Genomic DNA, 24,717 nt, shown 5'->3' with positions numbered 1-24,717 from the left:
GGAAAGAAAAAAAATTAACATGCAGCAGTATATAAGAAGGAAGGAGAAAGTGAGAGAGGTCAGATTTCAGATTTTATTGCCTCCCCTGCTTTCTCTCTACTTTGAATTATCTTCCCGACTATGCTTCGTCTCTGTTTCCCTGCCCTCTGTCTATAGTCTGGCTGCATTAGTACCCTGTAAGGCAACTTAGTAACAGGTTATCTGGAAATTTAGCAGTTTAAAATAGCAGTAAAAAATTACTGTCTTGCACAGTTCTTGTGGGTCAGGAATCCAGGAGCAGCTTTACCACGTGGTCCTGGCTTTAAGATCATTGACAGGGTTGTAGTTGAGGTATGGCCCAGGGCTTCAGTCACCCAAAGGCCCTGCTGAGAGTGGGGGATCTCCTTCTGCGGTGACTTGTTCTCTTGGTAGCAGATTGGTGCTGGCTGTTGGCAGGAGACCTCAGGTCCTTGCCATATCCTCTCTGTAAGTTGGCTTGAGTATCCTCAGAGCACGGCAGCTGGGTTTCCCCAAAGGAAGTGATCTGTGAGAGTGACATGCAGAAGCCCTCCTGTCTGAGACCTAGTCCTGGAGGTTGGACACCATCATTTCCATAATAGTTTAGCAGTCACATGTCAGCTCCGTGCAACATGAGAAAGGACTGCATAAGGGCAAGAAAAATCAGGAGGTAAGGTTCAGGGGACCCATTTTGGAGGCTACCACACTGTTTTTCTCTGCTTTCATCTCTTTATCAGCCACCCAAAATTTATTTCTGAGGCTGCCCCTATTCCCTCAATACGTTTCTGTCCATTTTCCTTTACCAGGGCCACAAAAGTCTCTCCCACTATCAATTTTATTGCTTTGTTCCTCTCCCAGTCCTTCTGTTCTCCTGACCAGTCACCCCTTGCCCAAGTACCCCCTGCCCATTCTTTTCTTTCCCCTTCAAATTCTAGAATCCCACCACCAGTGATGTTTTCTTCTTAATCCTCATCTTCCTCTTGACCTCAGCCCGTGATCTCCTGTTTCCTCTGCCCAAGCCCCTCAGAGTCCCTTCCATCTAGCTGATGACTTTCCCTGTGGGAATATTTTCTGTGCTTAAATCACAGCGTTTTCTTTGGGACAGATAGGCAATAAAGAGTACTAAATGTGTCATCAGCTGCCAGATGGATGAAGAAAGCATTTCCCTGGGATTTAATTCATCATCCCTGTCCCAGTTGAGGACTTTCAAGGCTGTAGTAACTTAAGGCTTCCAAGTCAGGGGCACATCTGTGGACACTGAGGGATAAAATGTCTCAGGTTTTGATGCTGAAGTGTATGCCCGGAGGCTGTCTACTGTGAGTATTCTTGTTGGTTGAAAGAAGAAAGAAAAAAAAGTACATTTGGAACACTGTCCAACATCTTGAGATTATAAACTGTCTGATATGCTGATATTTTATCTGATGATGTCTCCTGGGTGTGCTGGTGATGAAAGATTTTCCAGATTTGTGAAGTGTGATGAAAGGGCTGGTAGTATCTCATACTGATTGGCAGAGCTAAAATGCAACTCTTTGACCTTTTGAACTTCAAAACTTCTTTCCGAAGCTGTGAAATGTAAATCCACAGTAGCCGCTGACCTTAGACGTTTTTGCTTTTCCCTGGAGCTTTGGTTTTTCTCTGGCATTTAAAGCTAGTTAATAATCCTCAGTACTGAGAGACTGACTACTTTTATACTCTTTTTATGACCCCAGAAATGCCGGGTGGCGACTTCATCTCCGAACGTAATTGATTTTGTTGACAGAAACAAAAACAAAAAATGGACTAAGCAGTTTGGAAGACTTCAGTGACCTAACAATATAAATCATCATCATGAATCTCAGATGCTGTTTGAGGACAGTGATTTGCAAATCGTGGTTGCTCAGTAAATAGAGGCATTTGGTAGGTCAGTGGCTCAGTGGCACTGAAGCCCACCTTCATGGGGCTGGAAGGAGAGTTTGCCAAGCAAATCAGTGTATAAATACAATCAACCGTAAGAACTTTATTTGAATGTAAGCAGCTCATGCATTAATCTTAAATGCTCCCTTATTCATGAAAGCAGCCCGTTAGAAATTCTTCTTGGTAGTATATTGGAGATAATTGGATGGAATTAAGACTTAGAAGTTATCGTGAATTAGCCTGCGCCAGTGCCCGACAGTGGTAACTTCCGTAGTTTGGACTGAAGAGGTGGGCACCTCTCCTGGTACCCTGGCGTCCTACAGATTGAAGATTCCTCACCGTGAAAGCCCGCAGACATCTTGTGCAGGTAGGCGTGGTTGTGTGGAAGCCAGTAGGCCAACACTTCCCTTTGGAAGTCTTATAAGGATATGCAGAGATTCTGTGCTAGTTTTGGTGGACCATGTAGACAGTCCCCTTAGGTGGCAGTGATACTCAGGAACCGAAAGGCACAGACCAGTGGGTTCCACAAAGCCCTTCTCACGGATGGTTGAGTTGGCTTGTGCGAGTGCAGGCCGTGGCTTCTGTTTAGCGAGATAATTCAGTATTCACCACTCTTCATCAGTCACAGTAATTTAGCCAAATGAAAGCAAATCTAAGGTTTGGCTACGGATAAGAATAGTTTTTTGTATGTTACCTAGCTTTAGTTGCTGATTCTTACTAATTGTTCTCCTATGTCATTACTAATAATGAAGTATCTCAGAGTAAAGTTTCACAAACCCAATATAAAAGTAATGAAGATTTCTGTTTGCATTTTGATTTCTTTTTAATTTCTTTTAATCCATATATAATTAACATAGTGTTATATTAGTTTCAGGCATACAGTATAATGATTGAACAATTCTATACTCAGTGCTCATCACAATAGGTATATCTTAATCCCCTTCACCTATTTTGCAGCCCCCCCCCCCCAAGCAACCACCAGTTTGTTCTCTATATTTAAGAGTCTGGTTTTTTGTTTCTTAAATTCCACATATGATGAAGTCATATAGTATGTCTTTCTGTGACTTATTTATCTTAGCATTATACCCTCTAAATCTGTCCACATTGTTGCAAATGGCAAGATTTCATTCTTCTAAATGACTGAATAATATTCCATTATGTCTATATATATACCACATCTTCTTTATCCATTCAATAGATACTTGGTTACTTCCGTATTTTGGCTATAGTAAATAACACTGCAATAAATATAGGGTGCATATATCTTTTCAACTTAGTGTTTTCATTTTCTTTGGGTAAATACCCAGTAGTAGAATTATTAGATCATGGGGGTAATTCTATTTTTAATTTTTTGAGAATCTCCACACTGTTTTCCACAGTGGCTGTGCCAGCTTACATCCCCGCCAAGAGTACAACATCCATACCAACACTTGTTTCTTGTGTTTTTGATTTTAGGCATTTTTGAGTTTAACCATTCTGACACATATGTGGTGACACCTCATTGTGGTTTTGATGTGCATTTCCCTGATGATGAGTGACGTTGAACATCTTTTCTTGTGTCTGTTGGCCATCTATGTATCTTCTTTGGACAATTTCTGTTTTTAAATGCATTTATGATATAGCTTTTATCATAATTCATACTGGCTTTCCTTTTTAATTAGTGGCATTTATATTTTTAAATATTTTTAAACCCACAAAAATGATCATGGAAGTAAATCTATTTATAAGTAACATCTGGTAATGCAGACTTAAAAAGTCTTCAGTACATTTCAGCGGTCATCTTTTTAAGAAAATTTTTCTTAAGTTCTCTTTATGTGAGGAAAGGCTGTGAATTTGTTTATCAGTTTGTACATTATTTAACAAATTACACAGATGTGTAATAAATACAATCAACCATAAGAACTTTATTTAAAGTTTAATAAATTACACAGATGTGACTATAGTACAGTAATCTGAAAGCATATTCTAAATATACCACAATGAATATTTTGATGACTGGGTCTCATACTGTCTATCATCCTCATGTTAATTTAATAGCCTTGGAAGACTTCTTTTTTTGTCTTCTTAGAGGAGGGGACATGTGAGAGTAGTCAAATGGCTCCTGGGCTCTAGAGTCCGACCTGGATTCAGATTCTGACTCCACACATTTGCTGTGGTGTTTGGGCACCTTATATAACCTCTCTGAGCTCTGATTTCTTTATGGATTAATGGAGATTATGATAATACCTAATTCATTTTAGGACTTGCCACAAAGTAGGCATTCAGTTAACTGTAATTAGTGTCATCTTTCCTTTTCTTACAAAGAGAAAGTTGTTCTTAGCTAGAGATAACTTGCAATGGTTAAATTGTTGGATGGATGACAAAGAAAGCTTAAGGTAGCTGAAGAATTACAGTTGCTGCCAGAAACTTCCTCCACAGAGGTTCTCAACCTTGGCTGTACATTAGAGCACTTATAAAACTTAGAAAAAAAATACTGATACCCAGGCCCTACCCCAGGAATTCTTTACTCTGGGGCAGCAGTCTAGCAATAGAAGCTTTCAGATCATCCCAGGTGATCCCAATGTATAGCCACAACCATACCCTGAGGGTCACTCTGTTCTAAAGTTTCAAGGTATAAGACTAGATTCCTAAGAAAGTTTTTTAGGGCATCCGGGTGGCTCAGTCAGTAAGCGTCTGCCTTCAGCTGGAGTTATGATCCCGGGCTCCTGGAATCAAGTCCTGCATTGGACTCCCTGCTCAGCTGGGAGCCTGCTTCTCCCTCTGCCTTTGCCCCCCACCCCACCCCACATCTCTCATGAATAAATAAATAAAATCTTAAAAAAAAAGAAAGAAAGAAAGGAAGGAAGTTCTTGTAGACCAGCAGTTTGCTTGCTGGCCAAATTTGGCCCACAGTCTGATTTTCTAAATTAAATGGGTTTTTTTGTTTTTGTTTTTTTAAGTTTTTATTTATTTATTTGACAGAGAGAGAGAGATCACAAGCAGGGAGAGAGGCAGTCAGAGAGAGAGAGGGAACAGGCTCCCCACTGAGCAGGGAGCTCGATGTGGGGCTCGATCCCAAGACCCTAGAATCATGACCTGAGCCAAAGGCAGAGGCTTAACCCACTGAGCCACCCAGGTGCCCCTGATTTTCTAAATTAAGTTTTATTGGAACACAGTCACACTTAACCATTTACATGTGCTCTGTGACTGCTTTCATTTTATAATAGTAGAGCTGAGTAATTGTGATAGAGACCATACTGCAAAGCCTAAAATATTACTCTCTAGCCTTTTGCAAAACATATTTTTGACCCCTGCAGTAGACCACTTAAAAATTGAATCATAGTGCCCTTTTTCAAGATGGATCAAGAAAGTCAGCCCACGACACAAGAATATCTCCTTGAAGGGAAAAGAAAAAAAAAAAAAATATATATATATATATATATATATATATATATATATATATATATCTCCTAGGTTCTGTTCAAGTGCTTCCTTTTATGAAAAGTCAAAATGAAGGAGTATTCAACATTATACTCAAAAGTCAATAGTAATATGCTTTAATGCATTGGTATAGTCATTTTCACTGTTCTTGGAGAATTGCCAATTTTTGAATAAAACTTCACATTTTTAGTGTAGTACCTAACATTTCTTTTGTAAATTTTAAGTTTTGTAGAAGTTGTAATAATCTACTTATCAAAAAAATTTAATGTAGGCACTCTCACTCGACTTTTTGGCTGAAAATGTGGAAAGCTAGAATGGTACTCATTACCAGCCATGATTGAGTACCTAGCATTTATTCCATCAGCCGTGAATGCCATTTTAAATGGTGCTAGCGGTTAAGGACACATTATAGCTTTTTCTGCTCTATTTTCAAGTCCTTTAAAAAACGTTTTTAGCAGAAGAGAACAAAACAGATACAGACATGTAAATGCAGAGAACACACTGGTGGTTGCCGAGGGGAGGGGGAGGAGGGGATGGGCCAAAAGTCCTATCCTTATTGGACTGAGCATTTTACAATGTATATAAATGTTCACTCACTATGTTGTGTACCTCAAGCTAATGTGTTACTGCATGTCAACTGTACTTCAATTAAAAGAAAGAAAATAATCATATATATCAAGTGCTCAAACTAGTGCTGTCCAATAGAACATTCTGAGGTGATGGAAATGTTCTGTATCTGCATTGTCCAATATAGCAGTCACCAGGTACACGTAGCAATCAGACACCTGAAATGTGGCTAGTGCAGCTAAGGAACTGAATTTTCTTTAAAAAAAAAAAAAAAAAAGTTCTTAGCAGAAGCAGGTGATTGTGCCTTTCCTTTCCTTGGTTCCTCAAAAATGGAGATGTTGCTGCTCTCAGAGGAGCAGGATGGGGCAGCTGTGCCAACCTATATAACATTCTCAGCAGTATCTCCAGCCCTTTCCATCGCCTTCCCTCCTTGGCAATCAGGACCTCGTAAGGAAATTTGCCCCCTTCTCCTCCCCACCCCTAAACATAATCACTTCTTTTTGAACCAGTTAGTAATTACAGAAGATAATCTTGAAAGAGCCCAGATGCTGCTGTCCATTTATGCTTTATTGAGGAAGGTCTTACAAACAGGCAGCATCTAGGCACTGCCTTTGTGCTGTCTCAGCATCGTAGTTACGGACGGAAGCAGGAGCGCTCATTAGCATTTTAAGAGATTTTAATAAAAATTGTTAGTTTGATAATAGACACGGGACAGGTTTAATCAGGAATGCCATATTTTAATCTCTGGTGCTAATTCAATCCTTGCTTTGATAAGAGAATAATTCTCTGACCAGGAACAGGGAAATGTAGAAACTGTGCCTGGGAAACAGTGAGAATTTTGTAGTCCTAACGTTTTCATTGCTCTTTGTCTGCTTGTCTCTCAGGGCACGGGGAATGCTTTGCTCTGTATTTCACAACAGACACCGCACATTTGCCAGGGATCTGTCCAGGGATCTTGGTGAATACCCAGCTTTTCTCATACCCTTGGAACACTGAGCTTCATTACTGGGAGGTCAAGTGAACTTAATCCCTGGCTGTGTGACTCCAGCATTATGAGCGCAGATTCCTGCCTTAGCAAAATGGCTCCCTCTCACGGGCTGTCAGAGTCCTTTGTCACCATCAGAACCTTAGAGACCATTTCTTGGAATGTCAAGGTTTCTCGGAAAGGTTTTAAGCGTGCACATGTCTCCTCATAAGATTGTAAACTTCTGGGCAGTGGTGATCCTGCCCCTTCACCTTTACATCCTCTAACAGCCAGCATCAGGTACTGCTGAGGGAGGGAGGAGAGCCAGCCCTTCCCTTTACATCCTCTAACAGCCAGCATCAGGTACTGCTGAGGGAGGGAAGGAGAGCCAGCCCTTCCCTTTACATCCTCTAACAGCCAGCATCAGGTACTGCTGAGAAAGGGAAGGAGAGCCAGCCCTTCCTGTGTCAGTTCATGTCCCCGTCGGCGCTGTCATGAAATGACTCCCCTTCATGTTTTAATTTTCTAAGCATTATTTTCAAAAAAGGAATAGTATTTGGGTAGGTAATTAGATAGGTCACTCCTGTTAACTCTATATAAGTCTTTTTTTGTTTTTGTTTTTGTTTTTTTTGGTAAATGTTTGAGGTTCCACACTTAGAAAAAAAAATCAATTTGAGAGTTTTGAAAAATGCTCTTCTTGCCATCATTATTTGCTAAGAAAGCTGCACTTCCTGATGATTTAGTGATATGTTCGTCAGGTACACGTGAAAGTAGCCTTTCAGTTGACCTTCACCATGTGCCATGTTCTCCTCTGCGGCTTAGGCTTTGGCCTGGGTCCTGCCCTCTTTTAGTTGCCAGGGAATCAGTTCCCACACCTCCTCTGTCTCCTGGTCTCTTTCCTTGCTGTCTGTGAATCCCAACCACACTGAGTTTGTAATTGCTGGGCTGTACAGGGCGTTGGGGTAGGTTGGAGTAAGGGTTTAATCCAGACATTGGGAAAATTACACTGGCTCATGGAACTCAATTAGTAGATACCCCGAGGAGTCACCCATCCATGTGAAAATACATATGGAGGTAAAAATGCCTTCATTTTAGCCCTTCCAAGACTTCCTTCTTATGGAGCCCTTGAGTTAGATAGAACACATCAGCCTGCAGTGAACTAAAATTTACTCAAACTAGCTCGAGAAAGGGCCTTATGAGAAGAATGTTCCCTGCTTCCAGGAGAGCTAAGTAAGCAGGCCCGGGGGAAGGCAGGGACAAACCCAGCTCTTAGGATGTCCACAGTGGGCCTGCATACTGGACATTTCCCTAGGCTCTGAATGTTGAGAAGAGAGAAGGTCCCTGCCCAGCACCCTGACTCAACAAGCTGCGGCCCGAGGGTGTGGGGTCAGCCCGTTTGGGGCATGAAATTTGACATGCGGGTTAGCAGGTCAGTCTCCACTGTTGTTTCCAGGTATTACAGTCCACTTCCCCTGTCACTGTAATCTAGGGGTGAGCAGTAATCAAAAGGGAGCTTTCCATTTGTTTTTTGAGATAGAACTTTTTCCAGAATGACATTCTTCCTGTCTTTATTCCATTAAGAATTTGGCTGCTATGTATTTAATTTGGATCTCTTATTCCCATGACTGGCAGTTTTCAGTCTAGGAAGGGTTAGATTAGAAGAGGAACAGATTTGAAATGAATTATTTAGCCAAAGATCTCTTTACATTATCCATTCAACAATTTGAGAATATTTCTCAATCATTGGATTCAAGGCTTTATGCTAGATGTTTTAAGGAAAGGTATACTAATAACTAATACTGCATTAGTGTTACATGTCAGTGAGTTTACATATGAAAAGAGTTTACATGTAGGAGCTAATTTTGATTACCTTACAAATCTTCAAACTAGGTCTTGCTACTACCCCTATATTCAGAGCAGAAAATTAAGACTTGGGACGTTTAAGCCACTTAAAAAAAAAAAAATATATATATATATATATATATATATATAGAGAGAGAGAGAGAGAGAGAGAGAGAGAGAGAGAGAGAGATATGCCTGGGTGGCCCAATCGGTTAAGCATCTGATTCTTGATTTCAGCTCAGGTCACGATTTCAGCATCCTGAGATCGAGCTCTCACTAAAATAAATAAAATCTTTAAAAAATATTGGGTTAATGTATAAAAATCATGAAAAAAATTGGTGGGAAACAAATTGGATAGGCAGGTAGTGAGACAAAAGATGGGGTTATTCTGTTGGTCACAAAGACCCACTGAAGTTTTGGATCCTAGGTCCTATCAGAACTATCCTTGGAGAAATTTCCTGGCAATCCTGTGTGGAATGGCTGAGACTGAGAGTAACCAAGGGGGCCTTTGAGGCGCCAGGAGGATGCTGAAGGAGGACCAGCACTAGGGTGGTAGCTGTGGAAACAGAACTGACTGGAGAACCCTGTGGTTTTCTGTCAGGCCTCCCTTGAAGTCACCTCTCGGGGCTTGGGTTTTAAACGAGCTAGCTTTTAAACACTTTAGCATAGACTACAGCTGATTTTGGAGATGCCTTTAATTTCAGCAGCAAAGAAATAGAACAACCACCAAAAAAAAGTTAAATTTTGAAACTTTGCCTGCCAGTTACCTTGTGAGAAACAAAATGACTGAACTCCGAGGAGTCAGTGTGGTATGGTAGTATTGTCATCTGTTAAGGGTGGCCTGAAAGGGACCCTACATACCCATCCACATTGCTACACAGTTTTTCTCCAAGTCAGAGTGAAGGAGACAAAACTTGTGAGAAGCGTGTTTGCCACTCAGAACTGCTTTTCCTTGGCCTTGCCTTCCTAAGAGGACACGCTGCAGCTGGTCTTACTGTCCACATAAGGTGGTTATGTGGCATCTGAGAAAACAGACCATTTTTAATGCCTTTTATTCCTGAGGCTTGTGATGCATTCTAGAAGAACGTCTGGATGATCCTGTGTGAAGCAATGTGTATGAGTATTGGGCTTTCCTGGGTTTTGAACCAGGATCTCTGAGGTTCTTACTTCATTCAGAGGAAGAGAGCAGACCCAGTGTCTCCAACTTGTGAGCATTCTGGGTGGGTAGCTTCCTGGTTTGGCCCTGTTGTTTATGCCTTTAATCAGCAAGTACGAATTCAGTGTGGTGTGTACCACGTGGTGTGCTGCCCGCGGGAGATGCAGTGATGAATAAGGCACAATCATAATGGGACAGAGGTACCAGCATAGTCTGGGCATAGAGGCAGGTAGGTTCACCGATACCAAAAAATGTTGAAGAGGTTTCTTGCTAATTTGTTAAGTCCTTTGACCTTGGAAGCTCCTGAAATCAGGAATAATTAAAAAAGGAAAGGGGAAAAAAAAGACAATTCAAGTTCAAAGAGAAAAATTTGAGTTCAAAAGCCTAAGAGCCCTTAGGGATAAAGAAAAAATTCTCAAAGAAGACATAATAATAAACCCGATATTATTAATACTCATAATATGAATTTTTCAGTTCTTCTAAGAATTAGAGATTATTTTTGGTTTAGATTGGGAACTTCAGCCCTGTTGAGTTAGGAACCTGTCTTTTAGTTCTATCTTTCATTTCCCTCTGGTTCCTAGGAATAAAAGTCTTTAAAATGGTTAGGAGGAACTCTTACTGTCTTAGGGTCAGTAAAGAAGAGGGTCAAGCCAGGGCTGTAAGCACTCTGGATCTGGAATCCATAAAAGGGTGTGGAAGGTGATTCAGTCCTAGTCATGGGGCTTCTGAGAAGGGCTCCACCTTTGCAGGGACTCCCTGAGGTCCACCACAGGGTTGCTGTGGGATCTGGGGACGTGGTACCAGTATTTCTTGGAATTACCTAGAGTTCTAAACCTTATATGCCACTAATAAGTATCTTGTTCTGCTCTGGTGCTATAATACTTTCCTTTACTTTATTCCTTTGAGGTCAAAAGTAAACCAGTATCAAACAGAGCAACACACTGTCAATTTCCTGATATCCAATCTGATTTGAAAATACTTTAATAAGGAAGAAATGTGTTAATGATACAGAGAAGAGAGGAGAAAGAGATGCCCCCTCTCCTTTTGTAACATCATACTTTTGCACAGTATGAGCATTTTCTAATCTTTAAGGATTAGCTAGCTGAAGGTTTGTAAAATTTTCACGATAAATAACGATCACTCTCCTCTTTCAGCAGATTTCTGCACACGGCAGATCTTCTTCCAATGTAAATGGTGGACCTGAACTTGGTCGTTGCATGAGTCCTGAAGGTAGTCCTCAATCTGATGATCACGTTTATAAAGGAAGTCATCCACGTGAACATGGGGGCCACCTAAAACTCACTTGTGCTAAATTATGATCTTCCTCAACAGGGATGCAATCATGTCACTAACTAGCCTCGTGAGCTTTGGTGAGGTTGCTTCAGGATATATAAAATGTCCTTGTTTTTTATTAAGCTTTCTTAGTTTTCCTTAGTGACAGTCTGCTCACAAGTCCGACATGTAGACTTTTCCTTTCTCTCAATTAGGGAGCAGAAGTGCGTTTTCTTCACTGGATATCTGCTATCTGCTGGGCACTGGGGATACATTGTAAAAAGTAGTCCTTTTAACCACTTCCTCCTCCTGCCTCTCCCCACCCCTCCCCTTTTTGAGAGGACTTGGGGCCAGGAGTTAGCCTTAACAGGTATCCCAGCTGCACAGAATTTTCTTCACTGGAAAATCTTGAGGAGAAATCTTGAAAAATTTTTAGACTGAATCCCCACCATCATTCCCTTCCCCTTTCTTGAGAGTTAACAAAGAAGTTTAAAAAGCTTAGGTTAAATTTCCTTTTACTTATTTCAGTTGGCATTTCAAGGATATGTTAGGTTTATTGATTATGTTAGTTTCAGATTTCACAACAAGGTCAAAAGGAAATTGGTGATTCAGGAGTTCAGGTGTTCTCTTCAGAAAATATGCTTAGAAATTTTCTTATGGTTCACCATAGGTTTAGAAATGAATTACATTGCAATTTATTATTTTACAGATATGTGGGAATCAAGAAGAAATGCTGATGTGTTTGCTAGACTTTGCATTTATCCTTTTGTGCAGGTGTGAATGGAAACAGGTGCTCTGAATCATCAACTCTTCTTGAGAAATACAAAATTGGGAAGGTTATTGGTGATGGGAATTTTGCTGTAGTCAAAGAGTGCATGGACAGGTGAGTGGGTAGTGAGGATAATCATTTGTTTACCTACATTTCTCCCCTGGAGTTTATTCTTACCTGAACGAATGAATAAAAGGCCTTCCTAGGAGGTCTTTTTCCCCCCTTCCTGAAAAAGTCTACAGTTAGGTGGGACCAGCTGTTTTGTAAGCCCACAGGCAGTTTGACCCGGGGAAAATGTAGGTACCTGCTTTGTATGCAGTTGGGCTGAGCAATTTATCAGGTCTCATCCATGAGCCAGAGAGGAATAGGAAAGAATAGGATTCATTTAAAAAAAAAAAAGGGAAAAACAATCTCGTATAGCACCTACTGTGTCAGGCTTGTTCTCAGTGCTTGTACTATTAACCCCTTTCAACCCCACAGTAACCCTTTCAAGTACTACTTAGTTGTATATACTAGTAGTTCAGATACATGAGCTCTGACTCTGTTCAGATCAGGGTCAGCCAACTTTTGCCTTTATTAAAATTATATTTTTGCTTATTCAACTTCATTTTGTTTAAGGTCCTAAATTCTCAAGTGGTAAGAAATCCTTTCTTTTAAATTCCAGGCCTTTTGTAAAAAATATACAAACTGGAAAAGACTCCACTTAGAGCCTTTGTCTTTAAAGGTCAATCCCCTAGTTGTTCTAAGTGGCAATTTTTATTATTGGTGGGGAGTTTTCCAGAAAGCTTTTCCATTTCGCCGCATCTCCAGTGAAGTGTTCGTGCTCCTTGTGGAGGACACTCCCCTGTCCCCTGAGTCCTTTGACTTTGCTCTGGTGCACTTGGACACCCAGTAAAAAATTAAGCATCTAAAATACAACCTCTACAGACTCATTAGAAATCTGCATCAGGGTTTGGTTTATGTTATGGGGAAGCAATTTACATGAAAGTTACTCCTCTAAGGTCAGCTTCACCAGCGTGTACTATGACTAAGTGGCAAAGGCAGCAGCACTTGAGAGAACTAACCTATTCTAAGAACACTACAGTGTTCTTTGTTGAAGTGTTTTCCTAGCTAAACCGTACTTCTTGGCTTGTTCGGGTTAAATTGTGTTTAGGTGATTAGAAGTTAACAACCTCAACATTTCTTTGTCCAAGTCAATGATCTCTTTACTACCAGATGCAGGCATTTAAAGGTGCGGATAATATGGTACCAGCTAGAATTTTGGCTGAGAAAGAGATACTGAAATCCTGGGACCTTTTAGTTATTAATGGATTAATGTAAAGATATATCGATCCATAGAAAATTTTTAGTTACTTTGATTCATTTCTCTTAATTTCATTCTGCCTCCTAAGAGAATTATTTTGAGATTTAAGTGTGGAAAAAATTTCTTGTCCAGCTTTGATACAACAGAGTTTAAGTACTTTTAGTAAGTGAGTCATTAAATATTATAATTATTAATGTAAAATGAGAATGACAGTATGGCTTTGGATTTTATTTCTTTTTTGGGGTACTTGTCTCCCTGACCCCACTCACTATCATTCCTGGTGTACTTTTTTGTTGAACCGTTTTCCTATTCTAAAAGATATTTAGAAGAATATCTTAGTATCCTTTAGTAGATGAAATCAAGAATGATTGTGTCTTTGATTTGTGTCTTTAAATTGCCTTTCTCTGATCACTTCATAGGTCCACTGGAAAGGAATTTGCCCTGAAGATTATAGACAAAGCTAAATGTTGTGGAAAGGTACAGTATACATAACTATTCTATAAAAGAAACTGAGAAATGGAGATGTTTACTGTGGTGAAGGAATTTAAGTGGGCATTGACAAGGCCTTAATAGGAATAAACCCTTGATAATAATAGGGAAAACACTATCAACCTGGTTTATTTTCCATTGTCATTTTTTTTTAAGCTTTAATCCTAAGACAATAAATTGACTTGATCCAGCCCTAGCTATAGAAAATATAAGTTCTCATCTATGGGAGATCCCTGGATGAAATGCTCAAAAGATCTGTCACCAATTGTGATGAGTCTAAGACTTTACCTTACTTTCCAATTAACTAGTTAGCCTTCTTGCTTTATGGATGCTGGCTGAAGACACAAGATTCCTGGGTCAGAAACAAAACACTTTCTGACTCACGGCATATCAGGTAGCATTGGTTTTCTTAGCTCCCAAGTCCCAAGGAAGTGATGTAGAGGGGCCCTGCTGGTTGCTATACACAGATTAGGTTTAGATCACAGCTGAGGATCCTCAAACTTTAGTCAATCCCTGGTCTTATGAGGGGGCTGCTAGCAAATCTGTCCAGACTTTGCCCCCAAGGAAAAAACTTTTTTAATGATCATGGTCTAGAAACCAGTATGTCCTCTAGCCTTGAGTCAGAGCCTATCTCTATAATCTCTATGTTACAAATATCCTTGGGAAGATAGTTTGTAACAAAAGCTAGGTAGAAACACCCTGAAGAATTGCCTGCTGCCCCTCATCCCCCATCATGAACTTTTTTCCTTCTGTCCTACTCTCAAGCTGGTCTGGGAAGATTAAATGAAGAAATGCTGCTGGAGTATTGATATGTTAACTATGTTTGAAACGATAAATATTCTGTTGCAGGGATGACAGAGACCTTTTTAGATTACTTTTTGGTAGTATAGCAGTTAAGAAAGCAGGTTCTAGAATTCACAGGTGGCTAGTCTGAATTGAAGTATAGATGTAGAATATGCAGTAGATTTTCGTAGACTTAGTATGAAAAAAACAACAACAATGTGGTACCTCATTGATTTCTTTTTTTGATTGCATGTTGAAGTGATCATATTTTGGATATATTGGGTTATGTAAGTTATTAGTGGTATCTGAGTTTCTTAATTTCTTAATGTGGGTATTAGAAAATTTAGATTTCTATATGTGGATCACATTCTACTTCTATTGAACAGTGCTGTTCCAGTGCCATAGTGTATAAAGTTTTAGTCTTGGTTCTGCTTCTTTTGCTGCGCTGCCTTGGCTTAATTCCTCTGTGTTTCTGTTTCTCCCTCTAAGATGTGGTTGTTAATAATAGCTAAGATGCAAGGTTATTGTAAGAATTAACTGAATTAAGATATGGAAAACATGTAGAGAAATACCAGTATATTAGGCTTTAGCACATGTTAACTGTTAATGTTGTTAATATGCCACAGAAATTCAGAATGTATAATTGATTAGGACAATTTGAAATGATAATCATGATTTTATATTTAGGGAACCCCTAAACTAGTCTTCTTTGGAAATTTGCTAAGTTATGTATTTTTAACAGAACACTTAAAATATTATGGTGAAATTTTAGGAAGCCAAAAGGCAAATTTGTCATAACTTTTTTTTTAACCATACTATGACAGCTAATGAGGCAGAGACTATACAAAATGCCCCCCTTTTCTTTGAATAAGTAAGGTTTTTTTCCAGTTAATTTTCTTTAAGAAAAAAATGTGTGCTTCTACTTATTATTCTAACAATATTATTGAATTTTTAACTGGAAAGTCTTTTCCCCATATGTAAATAAGTGTTGCTCTTTCTGTGGGATTTAAGCAGAACGTGTCATAATTTTGGGAGCCACGTTCTAAGCAACTGTATTAAAGTGTTTTTATCAAAAAAGTAAAAAAGATATAATCGCTACGGTAGGCATATTGTTTACCTGATTAAAATTTAAGCTGCTGTTTTAGTAGTTGAAAAAAGCTCTTTATGTGCAAAAATACACTAGGTACACTAAGTGCTGAGACAAATGATCAGGTCACTTTAAACATTTGGATCCATATTTCCTTGTCATTAAATATCATCCTGTTTTTATAATTCATGATCATATACTTACTTCCAGCCTCACATTTTGCTTATTTGAGAAACTGTTTCTACTTTGACTGTATAAAATCATAATTTAAAAACTTGGTGTGTTCCAAATAAGTTGACTTCCCCACTGAATTGTATTTTTAGAAAAAATTGGTATAGAGAACTTGTTTTTTAAGACAGAATTTAGAGGGAGGCACAGTGGAATCGGCTACTATTCTGGGTGTTGTTGGGTCCCTCTGTTTTGTGGGTTGTACACAGAAGCTACATTAGTAAATTGCATTATCTCTCCAGGCTTGCACACAGAGGAATTTTGCACATTACCTTTAATGACTTGCTAAACAAGATATACCAGTTTTACTGATAAAAAGAGGCTCAGACTAAATAGCTTCCCAAAAGTCACACAGAGGTAGAGCAGTGATTGAAATTCTGTGCCAGTTGATTATGTAGCCTGTATAATAGCTAGTCTGCTGTGTTTCCTTTTCGAGTTCGGTTTATTCATTTGTTCATCTAAGAAGAATGTGGAGAAAAAACCGTAATCTTTTCTGGCCTTCAGTTTGCTTTTCTGTCATATACATATACATTATCAGATTGACTCATTTACCTAAAATTTGATGTGTGTGCAAGAAACTGTGCTAGGAATAAGGTAATCTCACATATAAATTAATAGCAGTTCTGCAGAGAACATATGGGAGTTTGGAGGAAGCGCATGAGAGAAGTAGGTGATCCGGGAAGATGCCATATAGGGCAGGCATTTGAGCTGGAACTCCCAGCAGTGGGTAGGACTTCATTAGGCAGCAATGAAAGAAAAGGCTTCCAGGGGGCTAGCACAGCCTGAGCAGCCACCCAGAGGATGGAAGTCATGTTAGCTGCCTCTAAGTAGGAGATTATTGCAAGATTTGCTATGCGGCCAGATTTATGGAGGCTGTTGAGAAGGCTGTGGGATTTGTAAATTTAAGAATTCTTCCATATCTGATGTCCTAATCAGTACTCATTCTAAGAGATTATTTATTAAATTGCATAGTGTACAAACTCTGAGCTCTCTGTTCCGGTGCTTCAAAGGGATCTGCCCTTCTCTTCGACAGTTCTGTGTTCATCACCTATATATAATGGGTCCAAGCACAACACAAATCCAAATGGATATTGTATTTGTTTCCTGAGAGTGTTGGGATAAATTACTACAAACCTGGTGGCTTATAACAGCAGGAATTTATTCTCTACCAGTTCTGGAGGCCAGAAGTCTGAAATCTGTACTCCCTCTGGAGCTCGAGGGGAGAATCTGTTCTTTGACAGAGTAGCTTCTGGTGGCTGATGCATTCCTTGGCTTGCAGCCACATCACTCCAGTCTCTGCCTCTGTCTTCACATTACTCTCTCTTCTCTATTTTTCCTCTTCCTCTTCTCTCTGTGAAATCTCCCTCTGCCTCCATTCATAAGGAGGTTGTGTTGGCACCCAGGTAATCTGGGGTTGTCTCCTCATTGCATAATTGTTAATCACATCTGCAAAGACCCTTTCTCCAAATAAGGTAATATTTACAAGTTCCAAGGGTTCGGCCTTGATGTCCTTGGGTGGCTGTTATTTAGTTCACTACATACAACTTACCACAGAAATCACATGGGGGTGATTTGAACACTTTCCCCCTCTTACTGGGGAGCAATACTCACTAAGGAACGTGGAATCTAGCTGGAAAGCCACTGTTGGCCAAGAGCAAGTCATGCTGTCTTTATTCACTCACTCAGACACTTCAGATCCAGCTGTGCTGGTTGCTGGAGAGCAAGGTAAGCAGAAGCCTTCAGACAGCTGGGTGAGATCAGGGACTGCAGGAAGCACAGGGGGCACCGAGAGAAGTAAGGGTGCTTAACCCAGCCATGACTGAGCAGGGGAGGCTATTTAGAGGAGGTGAGGCCCAGTCTGGAACTGAGGAATACATAGGAGTCCCCCAAGAGATGTGTGTGTTGTAGGGAGGAAGTTGGGAAAACCTGTGCAAATGCCCAGAGGCCCAGGCAAGAGAGTGACAATGGGGACAGAAGTGAACAGTTGGATTCGGAGGCTGTTGAGAAGGCAGGCCTGGCAGGAACTGGGGACTGATGGACAGTCCTAGAGGATGAAGAAGGAGCTGGGGGAACGCTGTCTGTTTTGGGCAGCCAGGTTTCTTTCAGCAGGACAGAAGGCACGGGAGGAAGGGCTGCTTTGTGGGGCTGGGGCGGGTAGAGACAAGATGATTAGTTTGGTTTGGGAGAGTTGTTAATTCCCTATTCGTGTCTCTCTCTCTTTCTCTCTCACATTAAAAACCACCATGGCCAAGATAAGGTGGTATCCTTTGCCAAGTTAGCAGTTTTCTTTGTTATTTACTCTCACTCAGAACCCTGGGACACTGCCACACAGTGATTCATATGTAAATTATTTGGAGTTAGAGTCCTGAATCACTTAACATGAATAATGGTAGATGGCTGAATAAGGTAAGTTCAGAGCAGTTTGAGATAAAAGTGACGTTCATACTGTATTGAGAGGGATTTTTTTTTCCTGGCAAATGTAATCTAGAGAAAGTTTTTATGTATTGAATGCAGTGATTTCACAGGGATTGCCCAAGAAATCAGAGATGACATTCGTAACGACTTTTACAGGCTTCTTTTGTTTTTCTTCCAATGATGATCCGTTTAAAATGGGGATTGCTCCTTCCTAGACCATTTTACAGGTGCCATCAGAGGTTGAGAGACAAGGCTCCCATCTCCCACATTGCAGCAGAAACCCCCTAAGTGTGTAGGACCCAGGCCATTGTGGAGGAGAGCCCAGGACCGAGCTAACAAGCCACACTGACGGCATGCTTCAGGACTTACTCAGTAGTTCAGATGTCACACTGCCGGGGGTCCTGCGGGAAACTCCACGATCAGAAAGTTCCCAGAAGACTTTCTCTTGAGCCTTTATTGAGAAAGGTAACTTCTGAGAGTGGTTGTCTCCCTAGGAGGTAGACATTTCATTTTAACTGGGATTTGAGAGAGCTCCTGGGGTCCCGGGGATGGGGATGATTTTACATAGGTCACTCTCAGTTAGCATCCCTACAAGAGCCCCTGAATAGAGAGAAGTTTACAGACTCTTCCAGCTTCAGAGGCAATGGGGAAGAGTTGTAGGGGGGGTGTGGGGACTGAAGTGATAGGTCCATTTAGCTTTAAAATAAAATGCCCCTCTTAACTGCCGTGGTTGTAACCCCCCATTGTCTCGGCTTCAGTAGAGTGAAAGAAATGCATTTGCTCGCCTTGACGTGTTCACAAAAGTCCATCTGACTCTGCTTGTTAGTGTGATAAAGGTCAGACTTGGCGCAGATCATCCAGAGGCCTCAAAGGAAGTGAACCAACGACGAGGTATTTGCTGAGTCTTTGTCCCTGTGGCCACAAGGAGTTGGCTGTCAAGCTGCTTCCCTTGGGAGGGACCAGGGGGCACTGTTTGCTGTTAGTGCTGGGCTCTGTGACTTAGACTTAAGGAATTGGAAACAGGTAAGCTGCCCTGTCCCCAACCTCGCAGCTGTGGTTTGTTAGGGTCTGAGATCTGGAAGCATTTGTTGAGCCCCAAGCTGGTTGGGCGTAGGCTTTCCACTCCTGCTCATTAAGGGGCATAGATTCTCCTCTCTGCCAAGTCTAGTGTGATTCTGCCTGGACCCCAACTCACTGTAATACTACCTCTCGTTCCTATCTTTCCAAGGAATTAAGTACTTTCCGCTTTGCAGCTGTCATGTTCACTTTGAAAAACTCCGACTTCTACTGAAGCATTCCTTTTTAAGAGGTGATATTGTGTCGTACAAAAAATGTGGGCTTGGATGTCAGAAACCTAGGTTTGCATTTCCCCTCAAAAGACTGTTCTAAGGATAAAGTGTTAAGACATCACACAGATACTTTGTTTTGCAAAGAGACTGACAGATAGCGACTAGATTCCTCATAAATTTTCTTTTCTTTTCCTACTTCCATTTAGCATCTGCACTGTCATTAGCCAATAGTTACCGAATGGCTTCTTGAACAAGCACAGTGCATTCAACATTGGAGAAATGGCCCTCATGGGCAGGAGCTTGTGCAGTTTTCAGGCTGTTTGAGGTGTTTGAGGTGCTGTTAGAGTAAAAAGGCATGTCCACATGTGTGCATGAAGATACGTGGAGAACCTACATGACATCTTGACCTGGAGATAATTATCTTACCGTTGCAGTGGAACACTATTTAGTGCTGGATTCATGATAGCAAAGACGAATGGGACGACACTATGAGGAAGGGACACACACACACACAGATGTATATGTATGTGTGTGTTAGGTAGCAAATGCTTTCTCTTATATGGTAAGTTTTATGTAAAAGTTATATTTGAAAACTGAGAACGTGTCAGAGGGCAATTCGTTAATTTAACAGAGCATACCCTAAATTCAAAATAATTCATTGTTATAGCTAATAAGGATCAACACATGTGATATTATTGAAATATTTTCATGTCTCATAGAAACAGAGCAGTAGTTATTCCTGATTCATGTTTGGTGTATTGAAAATAACTCCTTAATACTGTGGGTAAACATTTTGCTGCAGTGCCGATCCCAGCTGCATGACTCACCAGGATTGATAATCAGGTAGTATTTTCCAGGAAGTGATTAGAGTTAAAATAAAAGCAGTGGTCCCTGTGGTACTCTATGTTTCCTGATTTCTGAGATATGAGATGGTAAGGAACATCCTTTGGGCAAATGATTCCATACCCAGCCATAGAGGGAGAACTTTTTTTTTTTTCCTCAGAAATTCAAATTCATTATTAGTAATGGTTTAAAAAAAATTAATGCTCAAGTTGTATTCCATACATGTGCAAATTTCCTTATATACTTGATCTTGATTTTGAGTGTATACTCAAAAAGTGGCTGTGGGGAGCCTGGGTGGCTCAGTCCATTAAACACCCAACTCTTGATTTCAGTTCAGGTTGTAATCTCAGGGTCATAAGACTGAGCCACGTGTGGGGCTCGGCTCTGGGTATGGAGCCTCCTTAACATTCTCTCTCTCTCTCTCTTTTTTTTTTTTTAAGATTTTATTTATTTATTTGACAGAGATCACAAGTAGGCAGTGGAAGGCAGAGAGAGGAGGAGGAAACATGCTCCCTGCCGAGCAGAGAGCCCAGTGCAGGGCTCAGCCCCAAGACCCTGGGATCATGACCTGAGCCGAAGGCAGAGGCTTAACCCACTGAGAAACCCAGGCATCCCTTTCCCTCTCTTAAAAAAAAAAGTGGTTTCAGCTGACTCACAAAGCACAGTACCTTGTGCCCAAGCTTTCTCAGTCTCATGACCTCTTACGGCATCAGAGGCAATGCTGAGACAAGAAGGCAGTATGTTCTGTGTACCAGAGCAGCACCGCTGAGCCCTTTCAAGGATATCTGTTCCTTGTCACAGTCACTATGACTTGTCCTCTCACAATGGAAACCGACTCAGCCAGGACTTGTTTTGTCTCTGCACCAAGGGAGATGCTTCCTTCGGCGTCCAGCCTACCGTCGTGTATCTTCCAGAATATAGGGATAGAGCAGAGGGTTCTGTGGTTCCTGACCCACCTCTCTAATCTCTTCCTTTGACAGGAGCACCTGATTGAGAATGAAGTGTCAATCCTGCGCAGGGTGAAACATCCGAATATCATCATGCTGGTTGAGGAGATGGAAACAGCTACTGAGCTCTTTCTAGTGATGGAACTGGTCAAAGTAAGAGGATGGAGAGATTTCGGGAGGTTTCATTGGTGCCAAATCCCAAGACTTAGCATATTCTTTATTTATTTATTTATTTATTTTTCTTTTAAAAGATTTTATTTTTATTTATTTGACAGAGAAAGATCACAAGTAGGCAGAGAGGCAGGCAGAGAGAGAGAGAGAGGAGGAAGCAGGCTCCCTGCTGAGCAGAGAGCCCGATGCGGGACTCGATCCCAGGACCCTGAGATCATGACCTGAGCTGAAGGCAGCGGCTTAACCCACTGAGCCACCCAGGCACCCAAGACTTAGCATATTCTTGAAAGCCCTAATTGGAAACATATTTTCCTACCTTGAAGCTTTCGTTATTTATAATAATTGTTTATGGACTTGTGTCATTTTTCATCTACTCTAGGGTTTGTTACCTTCATAGGATTGTCACTGTTGACATTCTGTTGTGTTCTTTTTTGTGTGCATCAGGGTGGAGATCTCTTTGATGCCATTACCTCTTCAACCAAGTACACTGAGAGAGACGGCAGTGCAATGGTGTACAACCTGGCCAATGCCCTCAGGTATCTTCATGGCCTCAGCATCGTGCACAGAGACATCAAGCCAGAGAACCTCTTGGTATGTCTTCTCTGCTTTTTTTTGTTCCAGTTCATGCCTCTGTTCCTTTAAAATGACATGATCTTGTGTAAATAGTATCACTTCAGAGTCTGTACCAATCCTGCAATAAGGGACCGAGAGTCCCTTAAATTTAGAGACTCACCATGACTCAAGACAATGACCATAAGTTATTAATGGATTTCTTGAATTGATATGTACTTCTGCATGTATTGTTTATCAGACATTAGAAAACATGTTTCCGTTTCCATTTTGATTGATACTATGCTGAATAAAGTAAGAAGGAAAATTATTTTATGAGACAAAACTTCTGAAGAATAAACCAGAGATAAAATCAGGAGCTTACAGGAGATAGAAATAGAATGTGATGGTTCATTCATGTTCAGGACAGAACTTTGGAAGTAATCTGGTCCGTTTATCTCAGCTTTACAGCTACAGAAATTGAGACTCAGATGCTAATTTCTCTGGCTGAAAAGTCTCATGTGTCCCATTGTTCTCCAGAAGAAAGTCTGTGGCACTCAGAGGGCTGCCTAATCTGGTCCCAGTTTACATTTCCAGCCTCCTCTCCTGTTCCTGACTCTTCGCCACCCATCTATCCAGAGTGGCACTCAACCTCCATGGCGGCTGTAGTAAACACAGCTTGCTAATTGGGCCAACCTTTGTGTCCACACGGTAGAGGAATTTTAGGGAAGCTGATTAAGGAACTTCAATCAACACACAACCCTCCTCCCTGCCCCCCCAAACACCCAAACACACAGGACCATTTTTTCCTTGATTTCCACTTTTCAGGGCTGAGTATTGTCATCATTACAGCTTAGGAGGGGGCGTTTTTTGAGTATTCTACATCATGGATAATCCAAACTCTGATTTTCCCATCCCCAGTCATTAGTTAAGACTTAACTTTATCAACACCATTACATATCACTGCTTATTTCCATATTGGTCTACATTTGCAATATCCTGTCTCCTGGCAACATGGCAAACACGTTCCTCTCATATGACACTGAGCAAAGGTATGTCTTCTTTGACATCACTCCTAACTCCCCAGACAGAGTCAGTCATGGCCCCCTTTCATTTCTGTTCTGTGTGCCCTGTGTGCCCTGGTGTGGTGAGTTTAACATGTACTTGAGTGACTCCTTCTCTAGAAGGAGTTTGTTAACTCCCTATTAGGGGCAAGGTTTGTGTCTCCATTATTTTCATGTCGCCAGTGCCCTGAACAGTGCCAAGGAAGCCCAGACTGAACGTAGAGTAAATGGTTGAGACTGAGCACTGGTCGTCACTCAGCTAGCTAACATCGGGCACTCAGACTCGAGTCTTTGTAGCTTGTCTCATACTTGCACTGTACAAGTAATTGTTGAAAGGAATATGCATTGATGTTGAGGCTTTTAGGCCATCCTGGGGACTTTCTGCTTTCTGCTAATCCATTCTCTACTTTTGGTAATACCATTTAATGATCTGAGTATCCACTTCAAAGTATGTGAGTTTGTTTGTTGGTTGGTTTTTTCTTATTGTCTTCTGCGTTGAAGAGTTATGTTTCATTTCTAGGTTCTCTTATTGGGAAAATAAACGTCCTTTCTTTGTAAAACAAGATGTATTATAGACTTGGTTTTATGAACTCTAAGGAGGAACAGAGACAGAATTAATAGACTGGGCCTTGGGATAGAAGTGAGGATATGGTGTTCTCTCCTCAAAACAGTCTTCTCGGGGCACCTGGGTGGCTCAGTGGGTTAGAGCCTCTGCCTTCGGCTCAGGTCGTGATTCCAGGGTCCTGGGATCGAGCCCCACGTCAGGCTCTCTGCTCAGCGGGGAGCCTGCTTCCCTTCCTCTCTCTCTGCCTGCCTCTCTGCCTACTTATGATCTCTGTCTGCCAAATAAATGAATAAAATCTTAAAAAAAAAAACTTAAAAAACAAAAAAAAGTCTTCTTAGTCATTATGACATTACAGTGTTTGTCAGTGTCTGTCTGTCCTGCATGGAACTGAGGTTGCCCAGGGGCTCCACAAGCAAAGGTAACAAGGCTTTGTCTGGCTGTGGCCAGATGTCAATGCCGTGGTATTAATGAGGATGCCTCCTTTGTTTCTCCCTGCTGTCCCTGGCCCACTTCACCCTGGTGGCTGTGGTTACTGACATTTTCTGGAAATACGGAGCCACGGGTCCCTAAGGACAATAGGTTACTGTGCAGTCAGCTCACACTGCAGCTCTGATGGCTGAAGCCTGGGAGAAAGGTGACTAAGGCCTTGGCAAACTGGCCTGTAAGCTAGGGAGGGTCTGTTTCCCAGAAGGTCAATTCCACTCTTACTTCCCTTTTCTTCTGTTTTCCACTCACTATGTATGGAACATCTCAGAGTCTGATACTGCCTCCCTTTCTCGTGCCACATGATGGGGACCAGGGTCTCCAACATGACCTGTCTTAGAATATAACCATAAAATTGGAACCAACTTCCTCATCCAGTCAAACTTGCCTCAGACGAGTCTTCACCCTGTCCTCAAGACCTGCTGCGACCCCACTTTGCTACCCAAAGGGGAAGAGAAGGAAGAAGATGATAAAATGGATGTCTGGATAAGGCTAAAGTGTGATAGAAAAGGGTCAGGCTTTGGAAGCCCTTAGCTGCACAGCTCTAAGTAAAATATGTGCCTGCTCTTGAAAACTTAATTAGACCACTCTGCAGATTCTACAGTTAGTCAGCGGGATGGC

The 24,717-nt window shown here is 41.2% G+C and overlaps 1 protein-coding gene across 10 annotated transcripts in view; it reads left to right on the top strand.

The window, feature by feature from the left end:
* The window catches only part of DCLK2 (doublecortin like kinase 2), a 161,274-nt gene that overhangs the window by 109,238 nt on the left and 27,319 nt on the right, over positions 1–24,717 (top strand). For 7 of the 10 annotated variants that reach the window (XR_006380945.1, XM_044224890.1, XM_044224891.1 and 4 more), the window contains 5 exons: positions 10,994–11,069; positions 11,886–11,994; positions 13,603–13,660; positions 21,298–21,417; positions 21,880–22,026. Coding sequence is in view for 9 of the 10 variants with exons in the window: in XM_044224890.1 (XP_044080825.1) it covers positions 10,994–11,069; positions 11,886–11,994; positions 13,603–13,660; positions 21,298–21,417; positions 21,880–22,026 (510 nt within the window). In the remaining variant the exon portion in view is untranslated. The remainder of the gene's footprint in view (positions 1–10,993; positions 11,070–11,885; positions 11,995–13,602; positions 13,661–21,297; positions 21,418–21,879; positions 22,027–24,717) is intronic. The other 3 variants (XM_044224889.1, XM_044224886.1, XM_044224895.1) reach the window with 1 other exon arrangement.

The sequence above is a fragment of the Neovison vison genome, chromosome 11 (genome assembly GCF_020171115.1).
Source record: "Neovison vison isolate M4711 chromosome 11, ASM_NN_V1, whole genome shotgun sequence".
Taxonomy (NCBI): Eukaryota; Metazoa; Chordata; class Mammalia; order Carnivora; family Mustelidae; genus Neogale; species Neogale vison.
This window is presented reverse-complemented; position numbering and strand designations above follow the sequence as displayed.